General features: G+C 39.2%; 1 protein-coding gene across 4 annotated transcripts in view; it reads left to right on the forward strand.

The window, feature by feature from the left end:
- The window catches only part of DCBLD2 (discoidin, CUB and LCCL domain containing 2), a 177,369-nt gene that overhangs the window by 140,199 nt on the left and 17,567 nt on the right, over positions 1-19,603 (forward strand). For all 4 annotated transcript variants that reach the window (XM_070406104.1, XM_070406105.1, XM_070406106.1 and 1 more), the window contains 9 exons: positions 3,293-3,344; positions 6,472-6,544; positions 6,845-6,978; positions 8,941-8,981; positions 9,783-9,998; positions 10,779-10,903; positions 16,201-16,351; positions 17,175-17,261; positions 17,408-17,533. In XM_070406104.1, coding sequence (XP_070262205.1) covers positions 3,293-3,344; positions 6,472-6,544; positions 6,845-6,978; positions 8,941-8,981; positions 9,783-9,998; positions 10,779-10,903; positions 16,201-16,351; positions 17,175-17,261; positions 17,408-17,533 — 1,005 coding nt within the window. The remainder of the gene's footprint in view (positions 1-3,292; positions 3,345-6,471; positions 6,545-6,844; positions 6,979-8,940; positions 8,982-9,782; positions 9,999-10,778; positions 10,904-16,200; positions 16,352-17,174; positions 17,262-17,407; positions 17,534-19,603) is intronic.

Below are 19,603 nucleotides of genomic sequence, written 5' to 3' on the forward strand. Positions count from 1 at the left end.
CTGGTCATTCTGCTGTTAGGGTCAATTTGCATGTTACCCTTTTATTATATAAGATAGAGGCCTGGTGCACCAGTGGGAGCCAGCTGGCCTGCCCTGAAGGGGACCCCAGATCGGGGTGGGGGTCCCCGCTGGGGGGCGGGGAGGGCCTGGGTGAGGGGCCACGCCCCCAATTGGGGTGGGGGTCCCCGCAGGGTGGCAGGGCCGCCCTGGGCAAGGGGCCGGTAGTTCTGATCTCTGGTCATTCTGGTCATTATGCTCTTTCTGTCACTGGGCTTTTATTATATTGGATGCTGCTTGTAACTCTGTAATGTATCAACAAATCGTTCATATATAACACATGCTACTACAAAAGCATGTGTTAGTTATCAATTCATTAAAACAGACAAAACAAGCCTAGTTGCCTACTATGTGCTAAAGGTGTTTAACTTGCCAAGGTCAGGGGGAGCTCCTTTAGGAAGTGACAGTTAAGCTGAGACCTTAGAGGGGAGTCAGCTTATCTAAGGGTATTGAAAAGACTCCCAGACCAAGAGAACGGCATGGTCCAGAGAAGACTAGTGTGGCAAGAAGCCATGGGGGGTACAGGATAAGACTGAAACAGAACCAGGCACTTCCAGACCTTGTGGGTCATGTTGAAGATTTATCTATGTCCTCAGAGCAGAAAGAAGCCATTGAAATGCTCCAGCCAAAAGCTACCTTTACATAGCCTGTGAACTAGGTCTCAGGCAACTGAGCTCTTACTCAGATGTGTTGATATTTAAATAGAAATTGCTAAGCTTTTAAAGTTTTGTTGTATTTAGAGAGGTGCTTCTCTAACTGTAGTGTGTTTAAAAATTACCTGGAGGACTTATTAAAACAGATTTTTGGGTCCCATTCCCAGATATTCTGTAAGTCTGGATGGTGTTTAGGAATTTGAATTTCCTTTTTTTAAAAATTTAAATTATTTATTCTTTAAGGTATTACATATGTTTCCTTCCCCCCCATTGACCTCTCCCTGGCCATTCCCACCACCCCTCCTCCCCCAGGACATGCCCTCACCCCCCTACTGTCTGTGTCCATGGGTTATGCTTATATGCATGCGTACAAGTCTTTTGGTTGATTTCTTACCGCCCCCCCCTCCCTGCCTACCCTCTGAGGTTGGATGGACTGTTTGATGCTTCCTATGTCTCTTGATCTATTTTTGTTCATCAGTTTATGTTGTTCATTATATTCCACAAATGAGTGAGATCAAGTGATATATATCTTTCTCCGACTGGCTTATTTCACTTAGCATAATGCTCTCCAGGTCCATCCATGCTGTTATAAATGTTAAGAGTTCTTTCTTTTTCTTACAGCAGCATAGTATTCCATTGTGTAAATGTATCATAGTTTTCTAATCCATTCATCTGCTGATGGGCACTTAGGCTGTTTCCAAATCTTTGCTATGGTAAATTGTGCTGCTATGAACATAGGAGTGCATATATCCTTCCTGGTGGATTTTTCTGATTTCTTGGGATATATTCCTAGAAGTGGGATTACTAGATCAAATGGAAGTTTCATTTTTACTTTTTTGATGAAACCCCATACTGTTTTTCATAGTGGCTGCACCAGTCTGCGTTCCCACCAGCAATGCACGAGGGTTCATACCATCATAGTAGGGGTCTTTAATACTTCATTGACACCACTGTATAAATCCTCTAAACAAAAAATCAGCAAAGAAACAGCAATCCTAAATGACTCATTAGATCAGATGGAATTAATTGACATCTTCTGAACATTTCACCCCAAAGCTGCAGAATATATATTCTTCTCAAGTGTACACGGAACATTTTCAAAGATAGAACACATATTGGGACACAGGCAGAAGATAGAAATCATATCAAGCATCTTCTCAGATCACAATGGCATAAAATTAGAAATCAACTACAATTAAAACAGTGAAAAAAATCAAATACTTGGAGGCTAAATAGCATGCTATTAAATAATGAATGGGCTACCAAAGAGATCAACAAAGAAATAAAAAGCATCCTGGAAACAAATGACAAAACACAACAATCTAAAATCTATGGGACACAGTGAAAACAGTCTTGAGAGGGAAGTTCATAGCTCTACAGGCCTAACTCAAAAAACAAAAACGTAATAAATTATCTAACCCTACAAGTCAAAGAATTAGAAAGAGAGCAACAAGAAAAACCCAGAGTAAGTAGAAAGAAGGAAATAATAAATATCAGAGTGCAAATAAATGACATAGAGATAAAAAAAAAATACAAAGATCAATAAAATCAAGAGCTAGTTCTTTGAACAGATAAACAAGATTGATGAAGCTCTAGCCAGGCTTACCAAGAAACAGAGAGAGGACCCAAATAAATAAAATCAGAAATGAAAGAGGCTAAATAACAACAGATCTCACAGAAATACAAAGGATTGTAAAAAAAAAAAATACTATGAAGAACTCTACTCCAACAAATTGGACAACCTAGATGAAATAGACATATTTCTAGAAAAATACAATCTTCCAAAACTCAATCAGGTTGAATAAAAAAACCTGAATAGGCCGATAACTACCTATGAAATTGAAGCAGTAATCAAAAACCTTCCAGCAAATAAAAGCCCTGGTCCAGATGGCTTCACAGCGGAGTTTTACTAAACGGTCAAAGAAGAACTAAAATCTATCCTCCTCAGGCTATTCCAAAAAATTCCAGAGGAAGGCACACTTCCATGCCCTTTGTATGAATTTCTAATAAGTTTCTGGAAAATGCTGATGCTGCTGCTCCTGCCATGGACCAGATTTGAGTTGCAGTTATTCAGAATTAACTCACCTCTCTTTTGTCATCGTTTTCCTGTGGTAACCAGAAAAGGATCATGTTTAGTCACACAATAACTAAAATAGTATTTTGGAGGGGAGGGGTTACATTTTATAAAAGCCGTTTAAAGGCTATAAATTATACTTATCTATGTACCTTCTATATACAGGGTGGGGTAAAAGTGGGCTTACAGTTGTTTGTATGGAAAATAATACAAGAATAAACTCTGTTTCACCTACTTGCAACTATAAGCCTACTTTTGCCCCACCCTGTATATATGTGATCGAGGTGATGTAGTAAACCGCATTGGGGATGCATAGCCCAGAAATCAAGTTCCTTAAAACAGAAAGAAATCTTGATTAACAAAAATTTGTAAAACATTATTAGTACTACTTTGACCGCTGTTGAGAATTTTGAAATTTAGAACAATATGATTTGGGTTTTGGAAACAGTGTTTCAGCAAAAGTGAATCTATGTATTACTGAACACCTTTTTTATTTTTGCTTTTCTAGATCTAATTACTTGTTTAGACACTGCATCCAGCTTTTTGGAACCTGAGTTCAGGTATGACCATATTTGTGCCCTTTTTTCCCCCTTAAATTTACCTTTATCAACTTCATCCTCATTCTTTATACACTTAAGATTAATGTACATTGTGACATAGACATTGTTCTAAGACCACTCAATAAACCAGAGTTTATTTAAAGCCATTGAGTTACCATGTTTACATTTTTCATTAATTGTAGCATTTGGATCCTCTCCACAATGAAAATGTAATTGTAATATACTTTCAAAGTAAAACTAGTTGCTCTTCAAAATCTGGCAAAACTGCTAATAAAAGTAGAAGAGTTATCTATATATATAAAAGCCTCAGTGACCGTTATGTCCAAACGACTGGTCAACCAGTTGTTATGGCACGCACTGACCACCAGGGGGCAGAGGCTCAACCCAGGCACTGCTCCCTGGTGGTCAGTGCGCTCCCACAGCCAACCTTCCATGGCCAGCCAACTTCCCTAGTCCCTCCCCCGGCTGGCAAACCTTCTGCGGTTCCTCCCTCTGTCCCTCTGGCCCCGTCCCTCTGGCCCTGGCCAGCAGCTGGCAGGCCCCAGCCGGCACGACCCAAATCAGGACTGGGCGAGACGGCCCCGATAGGCCCTGATCACCAGCCAGGCCTAGGGTCCCCACCCATGCATGAATTTCATGCACCGGACCTCTAGTTTATATATATAAAACCCTATATGACTGGTCGCTATGATGCGCACTGTGGGGAGCAGGCTGGCTGGCCAACCTCCCGTGTGTCCAGCCTTACCCCACCCATGCACAAATTCGTGCACCAGGCCTCTAGTCCTATATAATAAAAGGGTAAAGTGCAAATTGACCCTAACGGTGGAATGACTGGTCGCTATGACGCACACTGACCACAAGGGGGCAAATGCTCAATGCAGGAGCTGCCCCCTGGTGTTCAGTGTGCTTCCACAGGAGGAGCGCTGCTCAGCCAGAAGCTGGCTCTTGGGTGGCCAGCACAGCGGCGGTGTCAGGAGCCTCTCCTGCCTCTGCAGCAGCGCTAAGCCGTTAGTTAGACATTGCCCAAGGACTCCCGGGCTGCCAGATTGATGTCTGTCTGACTGACAGCTTAGGCCCAATCTCCCAGGGAGTGGGTCTAAGCCATCAGTCTGACATCCCCTGAGGCGTCCTGAACTGCAAGAGGGCACAGGCCAGGCTGAGGGACTCTCCCCCCCACCCCCCCTCTGAAGTGCACGAATTTTCATGCACTGAGCCTTTAGTCTTTTCTATAAAAGGACAAGAAAATGGTTTAGGCTATTATGGAATTTCAGTGTTCTTACCCAAGTAGCATTTCTACTACAATTTCTGTGCTTTATGCCCTCATTCCATGCTTCGACTAGAGTGAACCTCTAATTGACTTTTCCTTTCATTTCTAACCTTTGCTGGCCTTATGCTGCTATTGAGGTTGCTGCCAAGTTATTTTCTAAAGTACATATCTCATTCCCCAGCTTACAAATCTCCAGGTGCTCCTAATTAAGACAAAAGTTATCCAGATTCCTTAGCTTGGTGTTCAGGATCCTGGCCCAGGGTCTTGGCCATTTTTCTAATCTCGTCTCATGCATTCATGTTGAAATAGCTGTGGATCGCTTACACTGTTCTGAACTCTCAGAACTTTGGCCTGGGATCCCTTTACTCCTCTCTACTTGGCAAAGTCATTCTCATCTTCTGAGACCATCTCACTAACCTCCCTGCAACTCGCTGCCTCTTCACAAAGAACCTTTGCTTTGTCTTCAGAAATGGTTCTGTCTCCATGGGATGGGTCGCTCTTCAGCACTTGTGGGGGATCCTGGTCTGCAGAGTTAGCTCTGGCATCAGTGTATGGCACACAGCCTGGTAGAGGGTATGCTGTCTTGTGCCCTCCACTCTCTAGCTTCATTGTCACTGCCCAAATGCGAGCTGCCATCCTCTCTCGCCTGGACTACTGCACTGCCTGCCTAACTGTCCCAGTGTCCACTCATGGTTCCTTCCTAGTGGCCACAGTACTCTCTTAAAAATATGAACCAGATTATGTACAGGTACTGTCAAAAGCCTTTACTGAAGTCCTGTTTTTACTTAGAATTGTATTCCAGACTCCTCACCATAGCCCACAAGGCCTCTGCATGATCTGGCCCCTGCCCCCACTTTAGCCTCCTCTCACACTAACTCCCTTGCTGACTGCAGTTCACCTGCACTGGTCATCCTCAGTTCCCCACACACAGTTCCCTGCCTCAAGGGCATGCAGTGCCTTTTGATGGGGATGCGTTACACTTCTACAGAGCCCATTCCCCGATGCCCTGACCCAGGCAGTGCAGAGCCTGTTGTGAGCAGACCCTGGAGGCATCTGCCACTTACCAGCCACGTGACCCAACAGTTCCTCAGTGTCCTCATCTGTAAAATGAGGATAATAATAGTACCTACCACGTCGGGTTCTTACGTGGATTACTGGAAGCACTTAGAATGCTGTCTAGCACATAGTAAGTCTATTCAAAATGTGTATTACTTTTATTAAGTTAGATTCCTCCCAATTACTTCATAGAGTTCCTTTTCTTCATAGCTGAATCATAATCTAATTAACTGTCTGTATGTCAGTTTAATGTCTTCCCCACCACTGGAAGGTAAACGCATTGAGGACAGGAGCCATGTTTGTTTGGTTGACATTTGTAAACCCTGTGTGTCACACAGCCCAGCACTTAGACATTCAAGTAAATGTGTTGAGTGCATAGGTGGGTGAGTAAGTGCGTGAATGTATGAGTGAATGAAAGAATACAAAACATTTTTTTAGATCAACATAAATTTGATCAATAGGGGATGGGTAAAATAAATATGGTTTATCCACAAAATAGAATATCATGTAGCTATTAAATATGGTGAATAGATTTACAGTAGAAATATGTCTGTATTCATTGTGAACTGAAATGATCAAAGCTGTTTGTAAATAAGAGACAATTGTTGTAAATTTGTGGGTAAAGATGTGTGTGGGCAGATCGGAGAAAGTCTGAAAGGGTTTTTAGGAGTGCTGGTTCTCAGAGTGGTGAGATGATGATGATGATATTCACATTGAACTGAAAAAATGGATATGTGATGCTTTTGGTTTTTTCCCCAAAAAAACACAGTAGTATATGCCCTTTAACTTGTTTTTATTTCATAGTAAGTACTGTCCAGCTGGTTGTCTGCTTCCTTTTGCTGAGATATCTGGAACAGTCCCTCATGGATATAGAGATGTAAGTTGCCTGTAGACTATGTTAAAGTTGTGATAGGACTTTATGTTTTTAAATTTCAGAATAGGTAAGTGTATACCTATTGTACATCTTTGTTGTGATATTTTTCTAGGAATTGTTTGTTTTTGGAAATATGTAATGTTTTATTTTTCTTTTAAAAAATGTATGTTATGGCATCAATATCTGTCCCATGTTTATTGAGAAAACTGCCCAGATAAACTAATTTCTTGAGGAAGTGTAAGTCTTATTTATGAATTATCAAAAGAAAAGAAAAAAACTGACTTTTTTTTCCCCTTTCTCAAGTCCTCGCCATTGTGCATGGCTGGTGTGCATGCAGGAGTGGTGTCAAACACCCTGGGTGGCCAGATCAGTGTTGTAATTAGTAAAGGTATCCCGTACTACGAAAGTTCTTTGGCTAACAACGTCACGTCTGTGGTGTAAGTATACATGCTGTTTATAATAAGCAGGCTGGGCAGGGGCGGGATGGGGACTGGTAAGGCCTCGGCAGTGTAACAGTTGTGCACTTAGCTCTTACATTTTTGTGTGCTCAGTGTCTGCATGTACTGAGGAGGACAGGCAAGGTTGTACCACTGGGCTTGTTCTCTGTCCAAAGGTAATCATTTGCAAGCTTAATTGGTTTGTTTCTTCTTTTCTAAGTGTTGAAAAAGCGTAGAATAAGAGTCTAGAAGTATTTTGTTGAATCCATACTTGATAGTAAAGACCAGAACACGTAACTACTGTGTTCATTATAGCCTGTGTGACCCAGGATGAACTGAGAATAATTGAAACACTTGGATGTGAATTAAATTTTGACATTAATCAGAAGTGGTACTATTATGAATCTCCCTCTCATCCTCAGAGAATATATTCAGAATGTATTTTCATGTTTCTCATGACATTCCACTATTTTACAAAACTTAGACTAGGCCTAAGTAAGCAGAAGTTCAGACATTAGATAGAAATCCAGTACTCCTCATCTGTGTCTGTGAATCTTGCCTCTTGGGTATGCTCAGTCCTACACACAGTACTGAGTCTGTCTGAAACCAGCTTCTCTTCAGAGGCCCTGGGCCAGTTTCCATGTAGAAGACAGGAGTGGACCACACCCTCAGCTGTAGAAAGCAGGAGTCAGCAGATTTTTTTCTGTAAAGGACCAGCTAGCAAATATTTTAGGCCTTTCTGGGGCACATGGCTCTGTCACTTTTCCCTTTTTTGTTTCATTTACAACCCTCTAACCATGTAAAAATGATGCTTTGCTCGTGAGCCACACAGAACAAGCCATGCCAGGGCTATATACCCATCACTAGTATGCAGTCAGCTTCCTTTCCTTCTTTTGGTTTCTTCTAGATGCTTTTATGAAGATTCTTTCTTTCCCATGGTCTATCTTTGGACAGAGTTTTTTATGAATTCTCTTTCTCATCTATACTAATAAAAGGGTAATATGCTAATTAGACCAAATTGACCAGAAATCTTCTGGACGTCCGACTTCCTTCCAGACAGTTAGGGGGCGACCAGGCCAGCAGGGGGAAAATTAGGGGGCAGTCAGGCCGGCAGGGGACCGGTTAGGGGGTAACCAGGCCAGCAGGGGACATTTAGGGGGCAAACAGGCCAGCAGGGGGCATTTAGGGGGCAACCAGGCCAGCAGGGTACCAGTTAGGGGGCGATCAGGTCGGCAAGCAGAGGCAGTTAGGGGTGATCAAGCAGGCAAGCAGGCAAGCGGTTAGGAGCCAGCAGTCCTGGACTGAGAGAGGGATGTCCAACTGCTGTTTTAGGCCCCATCCCACAGGAATGCCGGATTGGAGAGGGTGCAGGCCGGGCTGAGGGACCCCACCTTCCTGTGCACGAATTTCATGCACTGGGCCTCTAGTACTTAAATAAGGACAAGTTGCATCCACTTGTCATGACCTGGATGTTATGCTCAAGGCAGGAGCCCCAATCTTTGAAATCGAAGTGCAGTGCTACCCTGCAACACCATAACTTGTTCTAGACATGCTGATTCCCTGTAACAAATGCAGTCTCTCTCAGCAGACTTACCACTTTCAGTGCACCTTCACCAGAAGCAGTTGCCATAGGAAAGGCTTAGGAGTCTATTTCATGAAAAAGAGATAAAAGAGAAATATATACTCAAAATAAAAGAGAAATGTGTTACGAGAACACATTTGCACAGTCATATGAAACTAGGAATTAGATACTTGTAGAGACAGTTATTTATGCTGATGTCAGAAGTTCTGCTTAGAAAATAGACTTTTAATTTTAACTAGGAGTTTATCAATTGTCCAATATATAGCCAGAGAATACTCTTAGTTCTTTATATATTAAACACAAAAAGGTTTACTAAGACAAATATGGGGAACTCATGTGTTATGTGATATGTCACAAAAAAAATACTTTCTCTCTTTCAGGGGACACTTATCTACAAGTCTTTTCACATTCAAGACGAGTGGTAAGCCTTTCATGGACTTTATAACTTACTATAATTTTTATAACACTGGATGCCAGACGTTGTGCTAGTTGCTGTTTGTTGTACTTTCTTATTTAGTTGCCACAATAATACCTATTAGGTTAGAGGGGCATTTAACAAAATAATGAATGAAATAAGTGAAGTTCTATGTTAATAGGAAAATGATCATGGAAGCAAGGAATTTTTTTCTAGGAAAGGTGATTTTTGAACTTGTTTGAAAAAGTAATTCATTCATTTGACTGAAAATATGTGAGTGCCTTCCTTTATTCGTCAGGGACTGTTCTGGTCTAGGAAGACAACAGTGAGCATAATCAACAAAATTTTGCTTTCCTGGAGCTTAAGTTCTGGCAGCGAGAGATTGACAATAAATAGTGAATAAGTCAGTTATTATTTATGTATTGTTTATAATATTATAATGTAGAAAATGAAGGAGGAAGGCTAGGCAATGCAGGAGGTACTGATGGGATCAGGACAAGCCTCAGGGAGAATGGAACATTTGAGCAAACACCTGAAGGAGTGTGAGTCACCCATTGACCTGGGAGCTTGTTCTGGGGAGAGGGTAATATATCACCATTAAACTAATGATTGCTCATAAATAAATATGCACAGTTCCTGACAAGACACAAAACACAGACCCAAAAAACATGTGCCTAGTTTTGGAGTTTTTCTATTACAGTGTAGTATTTGCTTTAGTGTGTATAGGTACAATAGAGTTTGCAGTGAGCAAGTTTTTATAGATTTTAAGTTTATAGCTGGAAACAGTGACTTTCTTTTTTGTTTCAGGTTGTTACGGAACGCTGGGCATGGAGTCTGGTGTGATTGCCGATCCTCAGATAACAGCTTCATCTGTGCTGGAGTGGACGGACCACACAGGGCAGGAGAACAGCTGGAGACCCGAAAAGGCCAGGCTGAAGAAACCGGGGCCTCCCTGGGCTGCTTTTGCCACTGATGAGTATCAGTGGTTACAAATAGATCTCAACAAGGAAAAAAAGATAACAGGTTAAGAGATGTAATTTTTTAGAAAAGTTTATGATTTTTTTTTAGAACAGCTTATGATTTTATTTTAAAACCTGGTGACATCTAAGATTTTTATAGAAACTTAAGTCACTGCAAATTTAATTATGTGGTTTTAAGGTTTTTTTACTGGTGTTAGTGTTACTAAAGATGGTTTTATAAAAAGCATGACAGAGGAGAGGAGTTGGTATTTGAGTCTTATTAGCTTTTCTTATTGTAATAAGATTCTTTTAAGGTAGTGTTTCAGTAAAGGAATCTGGAGACATCTGAAATAGCCATCTATTATAGTCATTAAAAGAAATTTATGTTCAACGAGTGTACTCTAAGTGCTATAAATAATATTCCACATGTGCTGAGTATGAATTTAATTATTTAGAGCAATTTAGCAAGTGATCAGCATAATTGGTTGGGATTGGTTTTGTTAAAGATTTATTTTGCTTTGGTACCAAAAATATTACTAGTAATCATCTTTAATCTGTTCATTCCTAGGAAGTCATTTTTACTCCATAGGTGCAATATATTTTACAATGATATGAACACGGGCTGCTAAAATAGAATGGTTCTTTCCTTATGTGTGCTCATAATTCTCCCAGCCTCTACAAGGGAACAAAGCCCAGGATTTCGGTACTATTTAATGAAACCTTGCACTTAGATGTGGTAATGTGTCATGGGCAAAGATGTTTGAACAGTGTTTATGTTTCAGTGGTGAACAGACTTCAAAGACCAGACCATGTGCATTAATGAAAGCAACTCTCCATTCCTCAGGCATTGTGACCACTGGCTCCACCATGGTGGAGCATAACTACTATGTGTCCGCCTACCGAATCCTATACAGTGATGATGGGCAGAGGTGGACTGTGTACAGAGAGCCTGGTGTGGAGCAGGATAAGGTAAAATGATTAACAAGGTATTTTTAAAAACATTTTTTTAAATGAACCTTTGCCAAAAGTCACAGGAGCTCCTGTGTGATCTAAAAGTTAAATATCGTCTGATCTTACTCTGCCCTCTTCTGGTCATTTTAGCATGGTTAGGAAATTCTCAGTGGTTCTAGGTCACTTTTGATGATTGTGAGGGTTAAATAATTTATTGATTCTTTTTACTCTACATTTTAATTAAATGTTTAGATACTTTATTAGGAAATTCTAAAAGGGAACTTATAATTTCTTGTCTTTAAAAAGCTTTTCATTTCAATACACAGAATGTTGGAAAAGCCTAATTTGTTTCCAGATTTCTACTGTGGTACATAAATTAATAAACATGACAGTGCTGAAACGTGCTAGACCAGCTGAAGGGGTTGGTTGAGAAGGGTTGAGAGTAGGCACACGTGACTCCCATCTAGATGTTTATCACTTTCACCTGGCTCCTGGCCCTTGCTCCACCACAAGGATCTTGTAATTACAAGAGTCCATGTCCCAGGGAAGGTAGAGACCTCTTATCTAGAATTGATAGATGAGCACATATTTTTAACAAGTTTTGATAGTTACATGATATTATCAGTTCTCTGTGAGTTTTGTTTTAGTTACATGATACTATCAGTTCTCTATCAGAAATATGATACTAGAGGCCCAGTGCACAAAATTTATGCATGGGTGGGGTCCCTAGGCCTGGCCAGTGATCAGGACCTACTGGGGCTGTCTTGCCCAGTCCCAATTGGGGCTGGGCTGGCCGGGGCCTCCTGCCAGCTGCTGGCCAGGGCCACCTGCTGGCTGGGGCCTCCTGCCGCCTGCCAGACAGGGCCTGCTGGGGGCGGGGGGCACTGGAGGTTTGCGGGACAGGGGGAGGCACCAGGGGAGGTTGGCTGGCCGTGGGAGGTTGGCTGTGGGAGTGCACTGACCACCAGGAGGCAGCTCCTGTGTTGAGCGTCTGCCTCCTGGTGGTCAGTGCACATCATAGCTACTGGTCTTAATGGTCGTTTAGGCTTTTATATAGAGAGATATTAAGATATCTTTATTTACCACTTTTCTCATCTGTTCAAAAACTGCAGGGGCTACCTATAGTCTTTCATATGGATCTAAACTCTTCTGCTGTTATTCAAGGCCTTCTTTCCTCTCTCCTACTTGGTATCACCTGAACTTCATATTTGGTGAGCCTCAGCCCATTGAAGCAAATAACAATATTGTCTCCATTTCTATCTTCTAATGCCCCCAAACTTGACTACCTTTTATTCTTAGCACATCCACATTTATTTGTATAATATTTATATTTATGAGGTATAGTGAATTTTTTGAAATTGTAAAAATTGTCCATATTTATATTATAAAAACATCTAAGAACATTGAATTATATTTCTGAAAAAGATTTTTTTTAATTTCATTTTGAAAGATAATTTCACTGAGTTGAGAATTCTAGGTTGACAGTTTTTGGTTTCAATAGTTTAATTATGCTTACATTGTTTTCTGGTTTGCATTGTTTGAGTGAGAATTCTGCTACTTTCTTAATCATTGTTGCTCAATATGTAATGTGTCTTTTTTTTTCCCCTTGGCTACTTTTAAGATTTTCTTCTTATCATTTGTTTCAAGTTACTTGATTATGATGTGCTTTATGTAGTTGTCTTATTGTTTCTTCTTCTTGGGCTTTGAGCTTCTTGGATCTGTGGGTTATAATTTGCATCAAATTTGGAAAATTGTAGGCCTTTTTTTTATCCAAATATGTCTCCTCTTCAGTTCTAATTATATGAATATTATGACTTCTGAAGATGTCTTACAGTTCACTGATGCTATTCATTGTTTTCATCTTTTGTGTTCTAGCTTTAAAAATTTCTACTGTTTTGTGTTCAAATTTAGTAATCTAGTCTAGAATGTCTGATCAGCTATTAATCCTGTCCTGTGTGTTTATCTTCAATATTGTATTTTCACCTCTAGATGTTCAGGTGGGGGCTTTAAATTTTCTTCCATGTCTTTCACTAACATGCTCATGCTTTCTCCATTACCTCTGAAATATGTGGAGTATATAATAACTCAATGCCCTTGCCTACTAATTCTATCTACTAATATGTCCTAGATCTTTTTATGTTGATTGATACTATGGGTCATATTTTACATGTCTGATAAATTTTGACTGGTAAACTATATTTACATTGTAGAAATTGTAAACTTCATTGTTTGGTGCTAGATTTCATTTTGTATTATTCCTTTAATTTTGTTTAAACTTCACTCTGGGACACAGATTACTTGAAAATCTTTATCTTTTCAAAGCTTGCATTTTTGCTTTATTACGTAGGACTTGAGCAGCCTTTTCTAATTTTTCCCTACTACTGAGGAAATAGTGTTCTAAATATTCAATCCAACATCCCATGTGTTTCTTCACTCTGGCTGTTGGCAGTGTGAGCTGTTCCCAGTTCTCTGTGGCTCTCCTGGCTCCTTTCTGGTGGTTTTTCACCTGTTCTCAGACAGTTTCTTCATATACAGTTGAAGATTTAAGGGGAATCTTCCTACAGATCTTAGAAGTCTTTCTGCAGTCTTCTTCCCTCCTATACTGTACCCTACAAATTCTGGCTGCCTTGGCCTCTCATCTCTGAGCTCTGTCTCCTTGATTCAGTGAAACACCAGGCTCTCTCTAAGCAATATTGGGACAGGAGAAGGGCTCACCTCATTTGTTTCCCCTTTCTTAGGGATTATTGCCCTATGCTGCCTGTTGTCCAGTGTCTGAAAACCATTTTTATTTGATTTCATATATTTTATTTGATTTCTCAGAAATGTAAAGCAAAAGGTTAAATCCAATCATGGATAGGAATGGAAGTCCTGGCATGGAACTGTACGAAATAAGTCTTTTACCTCACTTATGTTAGCCCATCAGCTCCCTCGCCTGCCCCCAATTCAAGGATAATTGGTGTATTCATCTTCACACCCTTTCAAAGCATGCAGATGTGCATGAGCACATACATGCAGATTGAGAGAGTTTTGAGTTTTGTTTGAAATGGGAATGTGTGTACAACTTGTTTTTATAATATGTTGCTTTAAATAGTATGCCATATCTGTGTGTGCTAACAACCAATAAATTCAAGCTTCCTGAGAATGGAAACTTTGACTTCCATTTTCATTTTTGCCTCATGACACCTTGCAAACCTCCCTCTACATAGGAATTTATAATAGATGTTCATAGGTTAACTATAGTAAATCTTTTTTTAAAAATTGATTTCAGAGAAGAAGAGGGAGGGAGAGAGAGATAAATATCAATGATGAGAGAGAGTCATTGATCAGCTACCTCCTACATGCCACCCACCTGGGACCAAGCCCCCAACCCAGGCATGTGGCCTGACCAGGAATTGAACCATGACCTCCTAGTTCATAGGTCAGTGCTCAACCACTGAGCCATGCTGACCAGACTATAGCAAATCTATTTTACTTAGGTTTTGTTTTTGTTTTTGGTGTGTTTTTGTGGGGTTTGTTTTTTGTTTTTTTAGGGAGAGTGGAAAGTGGAAGAGAAAGGGAAAGACAGAGAGAAACATCGATGTGAGAGAAACACAACGATTGGTTGCCTCCTACACAAGCCCTGACCAGGGCATGGGCCAGGAGGAGCCTGCAACCGAGGTATGTGTCCTTAACTGGAATCGAACCCGGGACCCCTTGGTCCGCTGGCCGATACTCTATCCACTGTTATCCACTGTGCCAAACCAGCTAGGGCTTACTTCGTTTTTATAAAATCTATTTCCTTTAATTTTTTTTTTTTAAGTGAGACTGCAGTATGGAGTAAAATCTCAGGTATATAGTTTTTATGTTTATTTATGATTTGTTCCACTAATTCAATAAACTGTAAATAATATTGCCTTTATTTTATTTCAAAGTATATTTGAGGAAATAATGGAAGCTTACTAGTGTGGAGATTATTGTAATTTCAAAAGAAACCTCTTAGAAAATGAAGGATATTAATACATCCTAGAAATTTGCAATCTAATGTCATGTGAATCAGCCAGGAAAAAAATAGCTATAATATTTGGAAATGGCTTGATTGAGGAAGTAAACATTTACTTGCTCTTACCTTAACTAGTAAAAACAAACCACTTTGATTTTAGGCAGGTGTTCACTTATTGATGGTCTTTAGAAACTAACTATAAATGATATGGCCTGAAGGAACAGGAGGGCTCTTTTTTGCTTAGTAGAGCCCTGAGCATAAATCAGAAGACGCAGATTCAAGTCACTGCTCTATCACTGACTGGCCGTGGGATCCCATTCTGAGCTTCAGTTTCCTGGGTTCTGTCTGATCACAGGGTTATCATGAAGAGCAACTGAGTTAATCCTATGAAATGCTTTGTAATTAACAGCTTTTCCAGTGTAAGGTACTGTCATTTGCTTGAATAGTTGAGGGAATGAGATATTACTTTAAAATCATATTTTTACCTAAGGGGTATATAATGTGTTAAATTTGGTGATGATCGTTAAATTAGGCAAGTAACTCACTTTTCTGGCTCAAAGAGCAACAAGAAAACAGAATATGGGAACTGTGTTTATGTAGTCTATCCACTAGGTGGAGGTATATATCTGTTGTGTTAGTATATGCTCACTTTTATTGGGAGAAAAATTATGAAAAGTTCACAGTAAAGCATTTCCTCTAAGATCTCATATGTTCAGTTAGGCTTTATTTTGAAAATAAAGTCAACATATTTAAACAAATACGGAATGGTTGGTAATTCCATAGGACTGGAGTTACTAATTTATTAATAACAATATACCATATTATTACAGTTGAAGCTCTCGTCTCAGATTGCCAAGTTAGCATTCTTGTTATGTTTGCATCATCTTAAAATCATTTTTATATTTCATAGTGGGTTTTTTTTATAAATTTTTGATGAAAAATGTGCAGCTTCTTAAAATAGAGACAGACTCTAGATAGAGAGCAGGCAGACAGTTCCGAGGAGTATGGAGGCGGGTGGAGGGAAATCGAGCAAAAAGGAGAGAGAGCTCATTGACATGAACAACAGTGTGGTGATTGGGCAGGGGGGGATGGGAGAAGGTGGAAGAGGGGGTAAATGGTGATGGGAAAAATTAAATTATTTTTTAAAAAAAGAAAGAATGTGCAACATCTTAATAGTTTTCAAAATTGTGATTCATTTATTTTCTTAAAAATTAATTCTTATTGTCATACTTTGCAGATCTCATTTAAGGCCCAAAAAAAAAAATATGTTTCAGTGGAGCAATTTAGCCCTGGCCTCTTTTGATGTAAAGTACCAATTTTTTGTTGTTTTTTAAAGATATTTCAAGGAAACAAAGATTATCACCAGGATGTGCGTAATAACTTTTTGCCACCAATTATTGCACGTTTTATTAGAGTGAATCCTACCCAATGGCAGCAGAAAATTGCCATGAAAGTGGAGCTGCTGGGATGCCAGTTTATTCTTAAAGGTAAAGCCACAGTATATTTCAGACATGGTATTTTCACTGGATTAATTAAAAATGCTAATTAACTGCTGTTCTCAGAGAAGGTAGTTAATAACAATGTGTTCAACCTCTAAATTAAATTATATTATCTTCTTAAAGGAATTTTTAAAAAGAATGAGTTATCATCTTAAAAAGTTAGACATCAAAGTTACTTTCAAAATTACAAGTTGGATAGAGGGCATCATTCATGAGATGATATAATGAGATTGCTTTCCAAATCTATCCTCAATCTTAATTTTTTTTTCTCAATCTTAATTTTTAATCAGGTCTCGTGTAATACAATATTCATATCACATAAACACTAATGATTGATTATAATAGTAACTTCAGTCTAAGTGACTTTTACTTTGAATAAATTAAAAATGGGAGTAACTTCCTTCAATATTATATAATGTTTTAATACTTTGTTTACTATTGTAGCTCTAAGAACTACCACTGTGCCTAACACATAGGGGGCCCTCCATAAATATTTCTCAAATGAATTGTTGGGTAGTCTATCAAAATTCAATTAAATTTTTATAGCTTTAGAGTTCAACATTATTTGCCTCCCCATTATTTTCCTTCTTAAGAAGATTACTCTCAGACAGTTTATTTAAAAACTGAGAAATCCCAGTATATATGGGCTTTTAACACAGAATATATTTATCCTTCTGACATATTTCTCTGAGATTTAAAATTACTGTGCAGTATTAAGTATTCTAGGAAATGGTAAAGACATTTAAATTACTATTTTTAACTATGGTTTTTATAAGCAAAGCATGTAAACTTTTCTAAACCATTTTTCAAGGTCGTCCTCCAAAACTTACTCAACCTCCATCTCCTCGAAACAGCAATGACCTCAAAAACACTACAGCACCTCCAAAAATAGCCAAAGGTATGCCTCATTTGAACGTGAAATGTTCATATTCCCTGGGTTTATCATATAATTTTCCATAAATATGTTAAAAAGCATTCTAGAATAACAATTTTAATCAAGTTGATGTAGATAAAAGAATAAAGTTTTTAAATCTTTTTTTAAAGGTCGTGGCCCCAAATTTACTCAACCACTACAACCTCGCAGTCGCAATGAATTTCCTGCACAGACAGAACAAACAACTGCCACTCCTGATATAAAAAACACTACCGTAACTCCAGATGTCACCAAAGGTGGGTGAACCCAACATTCACACCTGTTATGTAGTCGTGTTTTACTGTTTTCAACTTAAGTTTTCAAGAACATTTCTAGCTTTTAAGCCTTTTCCTCAGACTTGTGTTTTTTAAGTATAGCAAAAAGATTGATTCCCTTCCTTGGGGAAAAAACTGACTGCTTTGCTCAAAGTTTTATTCTCTCGAGCCATGTAGAATTGTCTTTAAATATTTACAGATGGCTGCTGTATTCTAGGCCTCCTCTTGCAATTTTTGTCCCTATACAGCAAAACACATGGAGTCTCATGCCTAGAAATATTTCCAAAAATAACTAAAAGCCTAGCAGAAAACCTTTTTTTCTTTATTATATATTAACTAGTGTCCCGGTGCACAAAATTTGTGCACATTAAAAGGGAATTAATTAGAGGCAATATTTTAACACATTGTATGCAGGAAACATATTTATACGTTTTACGTTGACTGTAAGTAGTAGAGCCACCTGTTACTACCCGCAAACAATGTGTTTTAATATTGCTATTTGCCCTTTGCCAGGGGCATATTATGCTATTATTAGATTTGCTGGATAGGGAACTTTGTGGCAAAAAAAAGGGGAAGATTAAAAAACAAGTTTTGGTGAAACTTTCGGTTAGGGTTAGGGTAATACTTTTTAAAAATATTCTTATTTAACATTCATAAAAAAATGGTCTCTGTTCTTAAAATGTTTGCTATTATAATTTTTCAGATTATAAATATGGATGTATTAGTAGAATTTACTTTCAGATTTTATTAATGATAAGTAAGGTATTGACATATACAAAGCATAGTAGCTCTTTTATTTTATAGGTTGTCAAGAAACAAAATTTCAGTTGAATGCAGAAAACAAAGCCTCGGTGTTCTAGAGGAATTAGTTTCAGTGTTGGCAGACAAATAAAGCACACTTATTTTCAAGACAGCACAGAGAAGAGAAAGCAATTCATCCAGAGTAACTTGTGCCATATAGAACTTGAATCATTCTCATTTTCTGAAACTTTGTCTGGATTCATATAACTTTCTCCAACTTTCCAAGTGTCAGTTTCTTTCCTATCTTCCAAACAGACTGATTTCTTTCTCATGCTACAGGAAAATCTAGAGGGAAGCAAGAATTCTCAGAGTCAAGAGATCTTAGCATCCACAGAGTGCTTCTTACAGCTTGCAGAAGGCATGCAAGAATCTCAGGCCACTTCCTGGAGGGAGGAACAGTCATTTTTATTGTTCAAAATCTGATTATAGAACCTAAAATCTCAAACTTAAAGTGTCCTTAAAGCATTATCTTCCAGAACTAGGATCCCTGTAAGATTAAAAAGAATAACGAAGAATGTGCAGGTTTTTTACATTGAAGAGCTCTTGTCTCCTTTTTTCTGGGACAGTGATGTATAGACCAGGGGTGGGCAAACTTTTTGACTCGAGGGCCACAATGGGTTCTTAAACTGGACCGGAGGGCCGGAACAAAAGCATGGATGGAGTGTTTGTGTGAACTAATATAAATTCAAAGTAAACATCATTACATAAAAGGGTACGGTCTTTTTTTTTTTTAGTTTTATTCATTTCAAACGGGCCGGATCCGGCCTGCGGGCTGTAGTTTGCCCACGGCTGCCCTAGCCCCATCCATCCAGCTTCTCAGAGGCCCCCTGTTATTGATCATCCTCTCCCTGTCCTGTTATCGTCAGCTTCTTTCTGTCTTGGATACAATTATAAATGCATAAGGCGTGGCACAGTGTCTGACACTCAGCCCCCTGTGGACATCAGCAGCTGTGCCATCCTCATGGCCAGGAGGGGTTGACAGATGAAGGAAGAAACCAACGTTGCAAATTACTTTAGGCAGCCCATTTTCTGGATCTGGGCCCAGGATTCTTTATCTGTGAAGTGAGATAAGGGGATTAAATGAGCTTCTCCTCCCTGTAGGATCCAGTACTGTGTCAGTTCCTGCCCTGTTGATACACACATTGGGTTTCTATACTTAACTCGACATTGTCACCTTTCTGTATCTATAAATATTGTGCCCTGGTGCTGCAACATTTCCATTTGTTGGGAATATTTTCCTGTAAGGATGTA

This window comes from Myotis yumanensis, unplaced genomic scaffold (genome assembly GCF_028538775.1).
Source record: "Myotis yumanensis isolate MYYU_CA2020_CCGP unplaced genomic scaffold, mMyoYum1.0.hap1 SCAF_2, whole genome shotgun sequence".
NCBI lineage: Eukaryota > Metazoa > Chordata > Mammalia > Chiroptera > Vespertilionidae > Myotis > Myotis yumanensis.